Consider the following 16,123-nt stretch of genomic DNA (forward strand, 5'->3'; position numbering starts at 1 on the left):
GCTTTCATTGTAAGTAGTGAGCGCCTTAGCCATTCATCCTTTAGTGAGCATAAGCTTATGTCTCTGCTTGTGGTGCGAATAGTGCTGCTGTAAATAGCACCATGAACTTGCCATGGGCATGTGTTTTCTGGTCTTCTGAGTGTGTGCCAGGAGTGTGACGCTTAGTCCTGTGGCAGCGGCTCAGTGTCCTCATCAGCTGTGACTGGGAGTCAGTGTTTACATCCTCATCAGCACTGGCTGTTCCTTTCTGTTTTAGGCGTCCCAGTAACTGTTTCTTTGGTTTTCTGAGTGCTCTCAGTGTCCCATTAACCATCACAAGGCTTCTCCACCATGCCATCACTTATCTCATGTTAGTGCCTTTGAGATTTTCTTGCTGCTTTCCTTTACTTTAAGTCAGGCTTTGGTCTTCCTTTTTCCATTCATTGTAGTTTAGGTTTAGAAATCTTTGGTAGTTAATTAAGAGCTAGGGAGAACCCTATGCTACTTCCCAGCTGAGTGTGTGGGGCCTTTTGGACTGTTGTGTGACAGTGTGGCTCAGTCATTTATTGATGGAGGAATAGCTGATACCAGCACTTGGATCTTATCCCATTCTCCCTGGAGGACAGAGGACTGGGGTGACACATGACCATTCTCAGATTAGTTTGCTCACTCCATGCTCTGAGTCATCGTGGGTCAGCACTCCTCCCTCAAGTGTGTGTGGTCCATGTTGGGAGGACAGGCTTCCCGCTGGATGGCAGAGAAACACTTGCCCTCACAGAGTGGAAAGGGATCTGGCACCCAAGCTCAGTAGTGGGTGGGTAGTGCTGTCAAGGGAGCCTCTGGATGCTACAGTTTTGCACACAGAATGTCCAAGAGAATCTGTTGGTCCACTGTTGCCACTCCTGGATAGTTACTTTGTGCATTGTGTTTTGCAAGCTTTTGCATCTATTTGTAAGTGGCATTGTTGTAAAGTGAACAAGTTTGTTTCAATCAATAAATAGAAATAGTTATATTTTTTCACATGTGTAAGACCCACTTGAGCAACAGCAAAGCTGGCATTCCTGCAGGTGACAGACACTGACTTAGTTTTGGGGAAGTGTCTAAGCAGGATTCTTGCATACAAGTAGTCACAACCACAAGGACAGAGCTGGAAACATGCCCTGTGTCCCTGCAGTACAGTTTGAGTTTAGAGTAGGAGCTGAGAAGTACATCTTTGCTATCTAAAATTGCATTCTCTAGTGCCATAAATGTAGTAGAGTCCGCATTCAAGTTAATTTCCTCCTGCTGATGCACTTACCCTCTTTGAATTGGTGAACCAGGTTTGCTTGTTTTAGATATCTTGGGCTTTTTGTTTCTGACTGCATCAAACTTACCAAGTTGGTATTAAATGCATAGTGTCTGGTGCCATATAGAAATGTGAAATGTTGGTACTGTGAATCCATCAAGCTTTGTGCGCTTTCCTGTGCTTTGACAGTGTGTAGGGGTCTTCCTAAACCACTACACATGACTGTAGTCTACATACAAAGTATGTAGTATACAATGAAAGGCTTCCCTGTTGACAGCTGAATGTGCTGGTACTGCTGAAGAGTCCATTTGTCATCTTTTGATATAAATTTTGGGAGTCTGCATGCATAAAAATAAATCCTAGAAGAGTTACAGACATAAATATGAAAAAAAGAGCATGCAAGTGCTAGATGGCATAAAATAATTCTCATTTTTTTATGAGGAAGAACCTGATTTGTTTCTGGAAAGAAAGCCTTAGCATACACTCAGACATTCTCAGCTGTGTCAGTATTGAGACACTTCTGATTGGTGCATGAGTGTCCTTGAATGGTTATTTAGCAGGCATGCATATGTGCAGCATTTGGTGAGAGGCTCCTACCTATCAAATACTCTAGCTTACAGTGCAGCTGTAGCGCCATGCAAGTGTTACAATAGAAGGCTGTTAGGAAAAAAGAAAGAAGGCCCACAAGTGCCTGAGAAGACCCCTCATCACTGATGAGGGCGAGGGACAGGCTGGGAGACAACTCTTGCCAGGAGTGGCGCTTTCTGCACATACCTGGTAATTGGAACTTTATCCATTGAGCCCATTCAAGGTGAGGGAACTAAGTTGACCTCTGACCTCAACACACATGCCACACACACAATAAATTAGTAAGTAAATGTTAACAAATATTTGTAAGACTGTCCAAGATCACAGCTGCAGCGAAGCATCTCAAGCAAGGAAATCTGTTGCTTATTGCCAGGAAAGATTGAACAGGACCCGTGCTCTTCAGAAGAGAACTGGGACATTGATCCCACTGGGAAAGTTGACAGAAAGCTAAAATATGTGGAGAGTGCAGGACCTGCACTTTCACTTCCTCAGTTCTAGCCTGGCTCTTGTATTTTAGCTGGTATGTACATATAGCTACAAAAAGAGACAGACACTGAGAGATGCATTACTGTTCTTTTCTGAATCCTCTGGATTGACTAGAGCTGAGCTTTGAGATAGGAGAGGTGGGGGTTAGGACCTGTCTGTGAGAAGCTACAAAGCAGCTGTGGTGTATTTAAGACAGTGCTGTTAATCTTGAATTTTTTACTGGTTGGAAAATTGGCATTTAAAGAAGTCATCTAAAGAGAAGAAAAGTCTGTGTTTCACCTGTTAGGAACATCTGGACAGTGTAAGTAATAATGCTTTGATCTTTGGTTTCCTAACAGGATTTAGAACCTCCTTGTGAGTGGTCTCTGTAGTGTAATACAGATCCTCACAAAATGACTTTTTAAGGTAATCTTGACACATTATAATATTTGATCTGTCATATTATCTGAAATTTTGTTGTTTTGCTGTGTTTTTCTGACAGTTTCTATGTTCTGCTGAGTAGGAAGTCAGTAACTTGTTACTGCCCTATGACCTCAGTGTGAAGGGTCATTGAAGTTCTCATAAGGGGTGAGGGGCTGGGGCTGCAGAGGAGCCATGTAGTGCACAAGGAGATTTGCCTGTTTCTGTGCATGTAGTTTCATAAACCAGCTGCTTATATTTATAAGTTCTAGGAGAGTTACATGTAATGAAATGTCATAAAAACATAAATAGCTGACTGTAGCTTTTTTTCTTTCAGAACTTAAATGAATATGTTGAAGCATTAATTGCCTTGAAACAAAAAATTATAAATACAGAGTAAGTATATCTGCATTTTGGAAGACTTTGCCAGCCTGTCCAGCTGGTTGAAGTGGGTGGAGGTTTGGAGCCTACAGTGTACCCAATGGTACCGGCTAGGGGGGAACCCCTGAATTCCTTGCTTTATTGGCTCACAGGCCTTTAGTAGAAAAATATTTTGCCAGATTAGATTTTTGTTTGTTTGTTTGTATGTATGTTTGTTTTTTTGAGATGGGGTTTCTGTTTGTAGCCTTGGCTGTCCTGGACTCGCTATGTCAACCAGGTTGGCCTCCAACTTACAAAGATCCGCCTGCATCTGCCTCTCCAAGTGCTGGGATCACAGGCATACATCACCATACCCGGCTGCCAAATTGTGGACTTTAAAAGCTGTTTTCTCTAAAATTGTTCTGTATGTTGAGTGTTAAATTCCTTTTCTATTTTATGCTACATTGTGAGAATTAATTATTTTTAATATTCCTTGATAGTCTCATAGCTTTTAGATGAAAAGCTCATACACCTGTGTAGTGCATCTCGGCATCAAGATGACATCAGCCTAGCATGTGTTTGTTTCTGGGGACCAAAGAGGAGAGGCCACCTTGAGTGATCTGAGCCATAGCTCCTGTGGTACACTTGCCCCATGACAGGGGAGTCTGACTGCTCTTTTCTCTTTTGCAGTAACTTGCTGACGGAGTATCAGAAGAAATGTGATGATATCCTTCACTTGCTCTTCCCTGTGGATGTCAGCACTGGCTTATGTGCAATGACTCAAAAGATAGGAGGGTCCTCCTTCTTAACTGTTAGCTTTCAAAGGCAGTGTCTTTTGCCTTAATCTCACAAGCATAGTCAACAACAGGCCTTTTAGTGTGCTAGCAATCTGTGTGTTGTGGGCATCCTAAAATGAGGCAGTCTAGTGGTCTCTTGTTTCTGTTGCTTGTTTTGATTTTCTTAAGGATATCAGCGTTTTAATGAACGGATTTTCCTCATATATATGGGTGTGATATCAGGTTTGTGGATGCATCATTATAGCTGAATCAGTGCTTGCCGATTGCTCTCTTTAAGTCTACTAAAAAATAACTGATAACATTGATATGTTTAGGAAATTGATCTTGTTCTTGTTGTAGAGATTTAATGTGTATATCCACAAATTGTACAAGTAATATAATTTTCTATTTGTAACACAATTCTCAGCCTAGATTTTGCCATTGGCTCAGCACGGGTTGAGCAAGCACCATGGTGTAGTTAACACAGATGGTTTTAACAGCAAAAAAGTAAAAAAGCTGGTTCTGCCACATCTTTTAGTAACAGCTGCCTTGGGTTAAAATCTCTCTCAAAAGAACATAATAACATTTCTTCCCAAAATATCAACATGCGACATGTGGAGACTGGGCTCCTTTCCAGGGCTGGGCAGCTGCTGCTGGGCAGATGTGCCCTTACAGAGGTCGAGTCCATTGTCTCTGCAGGACTGTGAGGCCACTTAGCTGTTTGTGGCACCTGACATTGGGGTCACAGATTATTTTGAGCTTCTTTGTAAAGTCTCTGTCAGAGTGACTATACAGCCTGAATTTCACGTTCAAATAAAAGTCATTGTTCTGTTCCTGCAGGTGATTTATCTGCTGAAGTGTAAAATACAACAGGACTTCAGAAACAGAACCTTCAGTTGAATATAGGCACTGTCTAGAAATAGTTGTCGCAGCTGTTGATAGTGAAATAGTAACAGATGGGAGGCTAAGTGTAATTAGAGCAAATCCTTACAGCACTGTTAGAGAAATGATGTAAACTCTTTTGTGATTACATTTGTAATCTCCTAATAGAGTAAGGGCCCTAATCTTCTAAAATTTCCCTATCAAATTTTAAATAAAAATAAGCAGATTGATCCATTTTCTTTTGTGTTGTGTGTGTGGGTATGTGTACACGAGTGCAGCACCCATGCTGGCCAGAGAGGGCGTGGGAATGTTCTGGAACTGGAGTTGCAGGTGGCTTTCAACACTTGCTGTAGGTGTTCTGAACTAGAAACTCTGGAAGACCAGTGTCCTTATTCTTAACCATTGAGCCATGTCTCCAACTCCAGAACAGTTCATTTAAAACCTGCAGTTGTTTTTGAGATACAGACATTTGTTTAATGATGGGAGGTTTGGCTTCAGCTAGAGGAACTAATTTTAAAACGCCTTGGCATTAGTTCCAATATGTATTTGTTACAGCTCAGAACTGTAGCTGTCCTATCCCTAGGGTGCCAGTGTCCTAGGCTTAATGTAGCTTCTTCCTAATTGGACTTGTTGCTGCACCTCTTCTGATGGACCAGAACTTACTGTGTGGGTGAGGAGAATGAATGGGAACTTCTTGACCTTAAGAAGTGTAGTTCCAAGTGGCTTCGTGAATACCTAACTTTTGTCTGCAGGACTGTTTGGGAAATGAAGGAGAGTTTGAGGGTTCTAATATGTACAGAAATAAAAGTATTTTCCATCAGTATCAGTCTTAGTTCTTGTAATTCTAGTCAGTCATTTATCTAAGACTTTAGTAGAGAAATAGATGTTTTGACTTGGGTTCTATTTTATTCACTGTTCTATTGCTGTGAAGAGACGTCATGACCAAGGCAACTCTTATAAAAGAAAACATTTCATTGGAGGCTTGCATTCAGTTTCAGAGGTTTAGTCTATTAGTATCATGGCAAGGAGCATGGTGGCGTGAAGGCAGGCACTGGGGCAGTAGCAGAGAGCTACATCCTGATCTGGAGGCAGAGGGAGAGGGTGAGGGAGAGAGAAGGCAAGAGAGATATGCTGGCCTAGTGTGAGCTTTTTGAAACCTCCACAACCACCCCAGTGACACACCTTCTCCACAAAGTTACACCTCCTAACCCTTCTAATCCTCAAATAAATCTACCCCTGGTGACTAAGCATTCAGACACATGAACCTGTAGGTGCCATTGTTATTCGCAGCACCATGGGTTTGTACATTGGTAAGTAGGGCTGATGCACTCAGCACTGTTAGAGGTGGGCATGTGTGTACTGTGTAGCATTATGGTCCTGCCCAGGTGTACATGATTTACTGTATAGCAGATTTTATCTCCAGACAGATAGCAGAAGATGAAGGTTCTGAGTTTTCTTTAACAAGTTTTACAGCTGCAGTTTGCGAGAAGGTGAGCTGGCTGGCTTCAGTAGCTGCTGCTAACAGCTGTTTTAATTCTTGGGTAGGGTGGATGTGTTGCAGGCCAGAGCCTAGCTAGACTTGCCTTGGATTAAACTGCTTTGGATGCTCCCTTGCAAGCAGATCTGCATTGTCCTATTGGATGGCTCAAATGTATTATTGTGTAGATTTCAAACTGCATCCTGGTAGTTTGCGTCAGGAACTGCTGACCGCAGTGTGAGCCAAAGCGGAAGCTCTCCTATTGCTTTTGTCCACACAGTTACCCTGTGCAATGCCATTCATCTTATGTTGTTCATAACAAAACAAAGCCGCCAAAATTGTCATGATGTTTTATGTTTTGACTACAGTTATCCCTTAGAAGCCAATATGGGGTTATAAATTAGATTGCAAGATGCTCTATCACTTAATTGGAACAAATAGGGAGAAGATGAAGATTATAGGTGCCAGATGTTTGATACCCTATCCTCAGACAGCTTCTCCTGTGTATTGATGTCTGTTGGACTAGTTTCCCATGTTGCTTTTTGATAGTTTCACTGAAAAGATTGTTATTCCCCAAAGATAAAGAGCATCTGATGTTTAGTGTGAGGGTAAGAATGCATTTAAAGTTCCCATCTATTGACACACGCTAGTTGATTCTGCTCAGTGATACCAGTGCCTTGTCCATTTTCAGAGAGAACAGCACACTGCATCACCAAGTGGAGCAGATGCTTCAGAAAATCTCCCCTCTGCAGAAGTGCCAAGAAGAACTGGGATCCTTAAAAGCTGAGCTAGAGGAGAAAAAGGTGCCTGGAGCCACTTTCCTATGGAGGGTCATCGTCAGTTTTCAGGATCAGCCCCTGCACTTGCTGCTTGGGATGGAGGAACATTTACATGTTAGCAAAGGAAGCGAGTGTTAGTGGAAACCTTCTGTGTCTCTTTTGTGTACTCCACTCTGGCCAATGTGTGGCTTTGCAGTGGTTTCTGAGACTCCTCACAAGAGTTGAAAGGGCTGGGTGTGAATTATTGTGGCGTTTATATTCTCTGAGTAGGTGGTGTTTTTTAATTTCAAATATTTTTCATAACTTAAGTGGGAAATAAAATGTGTAGACATTCAGAATTAGTGATAGGAGATTCATTGTGTGATCGTGTGAGGGCAATTGGATTTTCTTAGTGCTGGTATAGCCTCAGCTCAGCTTTCAGGGCCTCTGCTCTGGTAGAGTTCACATGTCCTTTGCAGACCTCTCCTGGATCTTGAGCCAGTTCATATGAATGGTCTTGACAGCGTGGTTTGATGTTTTGGTTACTGTACTCAGTAACTGTAGTTTTTGAGGGGTCATGAGGGCCAAAGAGACCAGCTTTTATTCACATGTCACAAGCTCTTACAGGTAAGTGTTTGGTCCCTTATCTGAGGGAGGTGGAGCCTTGAGAGAAGATACTTAGGATAAGAAACTGATATTTTGGCTTCTCGTGGATCTGTTCTTGAAAGTCAAGCCCATGAAACAGCTCCAAGCGTTGTAAATGCTTTCCTTTGTGAGTGTTAGTGTCCTTTAGAGGGGTCCTAGGAGTGTGTCTGTGAAGTTTGGATGTCGAAGCATCTATAGCCTAGAGGCGGGGTCTGTCCTAAGAGGAGGCGAAGCTGTGTGTGGTTATCCCAAACTGTGTTCCTGATGGTTCTCTATGGGAAGGTTGCTGCTGTCCATTACTCATCATATTGTGGTTTGAGTAGTGAAATGCAGTTGTCTGGCTTTTCACATACTGTATGACAGTACATATTTCTCTAGGAATTCTTTGTGGCTTAACTTCAGTGAAGGTTAAGGAGCCCATCACAGTGTTCAGTCTTTATGTAGGATTCTTGGTCATGTAATGTCCACAGTATGCCCTCAAGGAAGCGTGAACCTTGGATCAGACCTCAGTGGTAGGCCCTCTTAGACACTCAGGGACCATGACTTCCAGGAATAAGCCACCCAGTCAAATCCTTTGTGAAGAAGGCTTGATGAAGCTCCAGAGAAATGCTGTGTACAGACCACATCATGGACAGTATCTTCCCAGCCCAGAGGGTCATTGTGGTGGATAAGTCAGTGCTCATATATTTTCCCAGTTAATATTGATTAGCAACTTGTTTTCCATTTCCTGACAGTAATAATATACCAAGATCAGCTAGATTCTGTTACTGTAGCTGCTGAGACGAATATATTAGCTGGTTGGTATTTAAGCTAATGGGTTGCAAATTGTAATTGAGTAGCTTTTGCTCTTCACTACCTTCAGCAGTGTTGTCTGTTAAGGAACCTAGCCTGCTCATGGAAGTCCTGAGGGCTTCTGGGCCTTGCTGCTGACTCTGGCTGGGTGTTCAGTTAGTGTTACAGTGCTATAGAGAATTTAGCTCATGGGAAAGCAGGTGAGGACCATGGTCAGTGACTGTTGAGGGTGATGTTTTGTTTCCTGTCTCCTTGTTAGAGTTCTCTCAAGCTGTATCAGAACACTCACCAAGAATATGCTCGTGTGAAAGAAGAATGCTTGAAAAGTGATGCCCAGTAAGTGTTTTCCTGTTGAGAGGGCTTCCATCCTTGAGATTAGAACATTTGCAAATAATGGTGCTTTCTCTTCCTCTTTCTTTCTTCCTTCCTTTCTTTCTTTCTTTCTTTCTTTCTTTCTTTCTTTCTTTCTTCCTTCCTTCCTTCCTTCCTTCCTTCCTTCCTTCCTTCCTTCTTCTGTTTCTTTATTGTTTGTAATTAATTAGCTGTGAAAACAGGCTAATCTCAGAGCCACAGTTTTCACAACTAGTGCTGATGGGCTACTTTGTCATGTCTGAGCTGCACCTGTGCATCCTGAAATGCAGCCATGGGCCTCCTGTCCTTTATAGACATCATCTGTTGGTGGTGTCTCTCTGCAGGGCAGCTTTTGTTACCGTTTCTAAAATGGGCATTAAAAGTGTCTTGCTAATTTCACCACTCACACAGTTGTATGTGCCACTGTTTGTGAGGCTGTGACATGGCCATGTTTCAGAGACTTTCTTGAACTTCCTGCTCTCTTTACTCTCAGAAATCCATCTTGGAGCAAGGGCAGCCTCTACCTGCTGTTCCCCTTGCTCACTTGCATGCTCTTGAACAGTGCCTGGTGGGTTAGGGGCTGGTGACCTGAGGAGATAGAGCATTTGGTCACAGCCCAGGGATGACATTTACTGTCCCAAAGGGGAGTTCTCACATGTGTTTTTGGCAGAGACTCAATAGGCCCACTTTTTGTTTCTCAAACAGAAGTCAGGATTTAAAAAACCCATTTTATAAATACTGCACATTAAATGGGTTAGTGTTCTTAGGCTTGTTCACAAGATTAATTGCTTGGAATTTAGTTGACATGTGATACTAGTTGTGAGTGAAAATCTTTTTATATAAGTCTTAGTACTTAGAAAACTATGATGAACTGTATTTCTTTTGCCATCTGACTAAGGAGGTTTTATCGTTAGGAAGAAGAAACTAGAAGCTAAGGTGAAGAAGCTGGAAGGTAAGTGCAGCTGTTTTTTTCTGGCCCGCAGAGCCATGTCATTGTTCAGACCTGTGGTAAGTGTGAGGCTGTGAGTTGTCAGTGGGCATGGTCGGTGTGTGGACATGAGTGTGTGCTGGTGCTCAGGTTAATTCTCTTCTCTGTTACCCATTGCTGTAAACAGGCAGCATGGAAGGAAATGCAGTGATTGAATTTTAGGTATTTCTTTCTTTTTTCCAATTGAAGTTGGTGATTACTAGAAAAGGTTGCCACTTCATGTGTTCTCTTAGTCAACATTTTCATTGCTGTGATAAACACTGTGACAAAAGCACCTTGGGGTGGAAAGGGTTTATTTGTCTTGTGTATCACAATCCATTGTGGGAAGCCAAGGCAGGAGCTCTAATCAAGACAGGAACTTGGAGCCCGGAACTGATGCAGAGGCCGTGGACAGGGACTGCTCACTGGCTTGCTCCTTGTGGCTTATTCAGCCTACTTATAGAAAACCAGAACCTTCACCACTGGGATGTCACCACCCACAGTGGGCTGGACCCTCCCACATTAATCACTAATTAAGAAAATACCCTACAGGCTTGCCTGCAGCTTGATCTTATGGAGGCATTTCCTCAATTGAAGTTCCCTTCTCTCAAATGACTCTAGCCTGTGCCAAGTTGATGTCAAGGAACTGCTGTACACAGATAGTTCTGGCATACAGAGAAGTCTGTGAAGCACCCCACCTGGTCCTTTCTCACGCCAACACTTGTGTTTGGGCCACAGCTGTGCTGCCACTATCTCTGCCCAGCATGTTCAGTGTACACCTACATGGACTCCCAGAAGCACAGTGGTTGTGTTCTGCTTCACAGTGAGGTGTTTCCATGTAAGGTGTGGATGTAGGAGCTCAAATTTAGTTGCAAAAGGGCACTTAAAACAAAGAGTGGATGAAGTACTCCGCAGTTTACATTCAAACAGTACATACAGTTGGCTAATATCCATCTCGTGAACACTGGCAGGCACCAGGTGCATGACTGTGCTCTCAGCCTGTCCTCTCTTGCATGTGTAGATGGGAGCAATGCATGAGAGGATGTGTGCAACTTTGAGAGCAGACCTTCTGTGAAGTCAGATGTGGGCTTTATTTTTAACGTAACAAAAGTAGTTTCCCTAGAAATTGGTAGGACATAATGACAGTACTGAGGATAGTCAAAGTCGGGGAAAAAAGAACTCTTCTTGGTGTCTTGCAAGAATTGGCTTTCCCCTGCAGTGGTGCATGCACAGGTCTTTGTGCTATCAGTTCTGGTTAGATTCTTACTGCTATGTGCATTATTTGGTGCTTTTGAATCAAAAAAGAATGAATGATTTGCTCACAGTCTAAATCTCTGTACACTGTCCCTAGCCAGCCGGAATGTTGCATGGAAGGATTTAGAGTTGCTATGCCTGATATAGAAAGGATCCTCACAGCCTTAGTCAGCTAACTGCCATGGGCTACATCTGTGCAGGGGTTCTAGGTTATATCCATGAATGGTCCTTGGTTGGAGTGTCAGTCTCAGAAAAGACCCCTATATCCAGATTTCTTGGTTCTGTTGCTCTCTTTGTGGAGCTCCTGTGCGTACTCAGGAAGCTCAGTAGCTTCATGAGTAGCCACTGTCTGTGACATGGAGAAAATCTTGCACCAGCTTGCTTTTGGTTGGGTCACTAACCCACCCATCTTTTTGTTGCTTTGCTGTACCTGTTAAACATAGAGGCTGCTGTCAAGCAAACTCAGGACTTCAAGCAATTGAGAAATGAAAAGAAAATACTTGAAAAGGAGTTTAAGAAGACACAGGTACTTGGTAAAATGATGCACACACTTTACACCCTGACTGGGCTTCTGTGGACACAGGTACTGGGTAAAAGATACACACACTTTACATCCATGACTTCGGGCCTCTGTGGCATCCAAATTGTGACTACTGTCACTGTGTGTTACCTTGCACCTGTCTAACCTTTGCCCCAGTGTCTGCTTCTGTACAGCATAAGCACTCTTGGCGTTTCTCCCCCACCCCCACAGGAAAGGCTTGATGAATTTTCCAAACAGAAAAATGAGAGGGGTGAGTATTCAGTTAATGCTTATGTGCGAGCCAGTTGTAATGTGCAGTGTTCATTTCAAACCCTTCTCTGTATGTGTTTTTAGAGTTGAGACACATTGGAACACAGATCTCAAGTGACTCGCACGGAAGCATAGATAAAAGTGAGTATGCTGCCAGTTGTGCTTGGCTTTGTGCATTGTTTATTGTGGTTGGCAGCTCATGTGCCGCTCAACCTAACTTAACCTAACTGTAAAAATATGGCTTTGTAGATATTTTATTATTTATGTAAGTCTCAGCAAATAACTGTCTAGATTATATAGCCAATCAGATTAATTCATTAAGCTTCCTTGGTGCCGAGCAATGCTAAGTCAGGTAGGGAATTGTGGCAACAGCTCTGCAATATTTTCTGGGGACAGTCCAGTGAGGAGACCGTATATGACAAGTCAAGCAGTGCTGGTCACAGAACATAGCAGGACAGACATAGTGTGCATGCCTCTGTCAGTAGCCGTGAGCAGGCCTGCCTGCAGGTGACTAGGACTTTGTATCCAGATACTCTGTGGATTTTTTTGGTCCTCAGCTGCTTGTTGCTTGCCTTTTCTTTCTGGTCTGTTTTAAAAATGGAGATATGACTTTGAATTTGTGTTCTTACATATTGGAAGGTGGGTTCTTTTGTTTGTTTTTTGAAAATAAAATTAAATGGTTACAATAGTGGATGAAGGTATTTTAGTTTCACGAAGACTTAGCTTTTGTCAAAGTATAAACTGAGGAGTGAAGTCAAGTGCACAGTGTCTCAGTAAGTCCATTTTCTCCATTTTTTAAAATTTTTATTTTAGTTTTTATTAATTACATATTATTCACTCTGTATCCCCCCATAGCTCTCTTCCCCCTCCCCTCCAAATTCTACCCTTCCTTCCCCTTCTCCACACATGCCCCTCCCCAAGTCCACTGATAGGGGAGGTCCTCCTTTCCTTCCTTCTGACCCTAGCCTATCAGGTCTCATCAGGACTGGCTGCATTGTCTTCCTCTGTTGCCTGTCAAGGCTGCTCCCCCCTCAGGGGGAGGTGATTAAAGAATAGGCCAATCAGTTCATCTCAGAGACAGTCTCTGGAACCTACTTGGACACTGAACTGCCATGGGCTACATCTGTGCAGGGGTTCTAGGTTATATCCATGAATGGTCCTTGGTTAGAGTGTCAGTCTCAGAAAAGACCCCTATGCCCAGATTTCTTGGTTCTGTTGCTCTCTTTGTGGAGCTCCTGTCCTTTCCTGATCTTAATATCTCCCCCTTCTTTCATAAGATTCCCTGCACTCTGCCCAAAGGTTGGCCATAAGTCTCAGGATCTGCTTTGATACCCTGCAGGGTAGAGCCTTTCAGAGGTCCTCTGTGTCAGGCTCCTGACTTGTTCCTTGTTTTCTCCTTCTTCTGATGTCCATCTTCTTTGCCTTTCTGAATGGGGATTGAGCATTTTAGCCAGAGTCCACCTTCTTGATTAGTTTCTTTAGGTGTACAGATTTTAGTAGGTTCATCCTATATTATATGTCTAATATCCATTTATGAGTGAGTATATACCCTGTGTGTCTTTCTGCTTCTGGGATACCTCACTCAGGATGATCTTTTCCAATTCCTACCAAAGACTTCCTACAGATTGGGAAAGGATCTTCACCAACCTATATCTGACACAGGGCTAATATCCAGTATATATAAAGAACTAAAGAAGCTGAAAAGCAACAAACCAAGTAATCCAATTAAAAAATGGGGAACAGAGCTAAACAGAGAATTCTCTGTAGAGGAATATCGAATGGCAGAAAAACACTTAAAGAAATGCTCAGCGTCATTAGCCATCAGGGAAATGCAAACCAAAACGACCCTGAGATTTCACCTTACACCCATCAGAATGGCCAAGATCAAAAACTTAAGTGACTACACTTGCTGGAGAGGTTGTGGAGAAAGGGAAACCCTCCTCCTCTTCAGGTGGGAATGTAAACTTGTACAACCACTCTGGAAATCAATCTGGCACTTTTTCAGACAACTAGGAATAGCGCTTTCTCAAGATCCAGCCATACCACTCCTAGGCATATATTCAAAATATGCTCAAGTACACAATAAGGACATTTGCTCAACCATGTTTGTAGGAGCTTTATTTGTAATAGCCAGTATCTGGGAACAACCCAGATGCCTTCAACTGAGGAATGGATACAGAAATTATGGTACATCTGCACAATGGAATATTACTCAGCAATTAAAAACAAGGAAATCTTTTTTTCTTTTCTTTTGATTCAGAAAATAAGTTCTTGTTTCTCCTAGCCTTGGGATTAGGCAGTGGGTGCTGATAAGGATGGTTCATGGAGCTCTCATTCTTTGATGGCCCTCTCCTACCTGGTGTAGAGAGCAGGGTCTCACAGGCATCGCAGAGGTCTGGCTGGCTTCACCTTCCCAGCCAGTTGTCCACCATTGAGGTTAATTGTCTGCCCTTCTGTAGCAGCAGTCTGTGTGCCATCGTTTCTGCTGAAAAGGACTCCATGCCTCCTACAGTGGTTCTCCGTCATTACATCCTGGCTTTCAAAAATGTCTTAAGCTTCAAAGAACTTGTTTTTTTTTTTTTCAGAATGATTTTATGTTGTGTTTTGTATCTTCCTTGTTGATGAGAATAGGAATATTGTCTATTGTAAATTTTTTTCAAGTAAATAGATAAATGTCAGCTGTGCACCTTGATGCATTTATTTCCTAATTCTTAACTGTTCCCTTAGTTGTGTTTCCAATTAATGCTTGGCTTTGGGAAGTAATTGACAAGTTTGGCACTGAGAGGACTGAATTGAATTTCCTTTACAAAAGGCCTCCCAGGACCACTTTTTTTCCTACTAAGTTCCAGTAAAAAAAACAAAAACAAAAAAACCTTTAATTTGAAACAAAACTATGTTCCTGAGCCTGATGCTGTAATTCAGCGTTTAGAAAGTCATGAATAAGCATCTTGAATCTGAAGCCACCTTGGCTATCGATACATTGTCTCCAAAAAACAGAAGTAGCTTCCTGACAATGACCTTTTTACAGGGGTCAGGGGTTGCTTAAGACCATTGGAAAATACAGATGTTTACATAAATTCATAAAAGCAAAATTATAGTTATGAAGTAGCAATGAAAGTAATTTTATGGTTGGAGTCACCACAACATGAGGAACTCTATTAAAGTGTTGGAACGTTAGAACCACTGCTTTAGATTTTCAGCATCTATAGAGAACGGAGTTTTGAAGGTCACTTTTCTAAACCAGAGGAACAGAGCACTAATGTTCTGCAAATAACTGATTAAAGGGGAGGATGAATCAGCCAGACAGCTTTAGAAACTGTTGCCTGAGGTTTTTTTTTTTTCCCAGAACCTCCAGGTGTAGTTTGTTAAAGTGTGAGCTCTGAGAATTGTTAGAGGTGAAATAATTGTGTAGGTAATGGCTGCTTTGAGGGCTGTCTGCTTGTGCCCCAGTAAGATGTTTATACAATGTTTAAATTCTCATAAACAGGCCTACTCACCAGCCTTCCACAAGGTTCATGAAAGGAGAACCTGCAGTGTTTGACAGATAGTAAACTCAGAGTGTAGGAAAGGAAGGAAACTTTGTCTGCTGCCAGTGTCTGCCTAAACCCTTGATTAAAACTTAGAAAAATAGACAGTAAAACTTAGAAAAAATTGTGAGAGAAAAAGCCCACAAATTCTGGAAGCTTGAAGAATAGTATTAAGTCATGAGTAAGAGAAACCCTCCATCCCGTTGGTACCTTGAGCATGTTCAGGAGCATGCCCACTGGCATCACAAGAGGCGGTGGGCCTCAAGAGTTAAAGCCCAGCTGCCTACATGAAGTGTTGGCTGCACTAATAGGTCCATTTCCTAACCTGGGAAATGAAGTGTGGGATCTCTGAGAATGTACTGCAAAGGGACAGCGTGAAAGATGGCAGAGACACAGATGCCCAGGAAAAAGAAGCCAGCAGTCTCAGCATTCATCTGCTAGAAGGTTTTAGAGGGGTGAATAGATCTTGGAGGAATAATCTGCAAGGGAAAAAAATGAAAGTTCCCGAGCATAAAGCACAGGGAGTGTGTGTTGACACCACAGGGCAGAGCACATCTCTAGCATGCTAGGAAGGCCAGTGCCTCGGATCAGTGAAGCAGAATGTGGAATACATGGGGCTGACTTAGGACAAGCACAGCAGTGCCTGTGAGAGTGGTAAGGCCAGGAGAAAGTCCCAGTTCAGAACCCTCCTGTAGAGTAAAGCACTCAGAATGCTGGGGAGATGATCAGTGCTGTCTTTTGAGAAAATACTGTTGCCCTGTGCCCATGCACATGGAATTATGCTAGACAAAGCTCCCAGGGATTCTT

The 16,123-nt window shown here is 42.6% G+C and overlaps 1 protein-coding gene across 1 annotated transcript in view; it reads left to right on the forward strand.

Annotated features, from left to right (window-relative positions):
- Nucleotides 1–16,123, forward strand: part of Ice1 (interactor of little elongation complex ELL subunit 1) — a 46,492-nt gene that overhangs the window by 6,083 nt on the left and 24,286 nt on the right. The window contains exons 2-10 of the mRNA XM_021652996.2: nt 3,075–3,133; nt 3,788–3,822; nt 6,227–6,245; nt 6,924–7,035; nt 8,687–8,763; nt 9,693–9,730; nt 11,443–11,525; nt 11,751–11,790; nt 11,874–11,930. Of these exons, the coding sequence (XP_021508671.1) occupies nt 3,075–3,133; nt 3,788–3,822; nt 6,227–6,245; nt 6,924–7,035; nt 8,687–8,763; nt 9,693–9,730; nt 11,443–11,525; nt 11,751–11,790; nt 11,874–11,930 (520 nt within the window). The remainder of the gene's footprint in view (nt 1–3,074; nt 3,134–3,787; nt 3,823–6,226; nt 6,246–6,923; nt 7,036–8,686; nt 8,764–9,692; nt 9,731–11,442; nt 11,526–11,750; nt 11,791–11,873; nt 11,931–16,123) is intronic.

The sequence above is a fragment of the Meriones unguiculatus genome, chromosome 3 (genome assembly GCF_030254825.1).
Source record: "Meriones unguiculatus strain TT.TT164.6M chromosome 3, Bangor_MerUng_6.1, whole genome shotgun sequence".
NCBI classification, from domain to species: Eukaryota; Metazoa; Chordata; class Mammalia; order Rodentia; family Muridae; genus Meriones; species Meriones unguiculatus.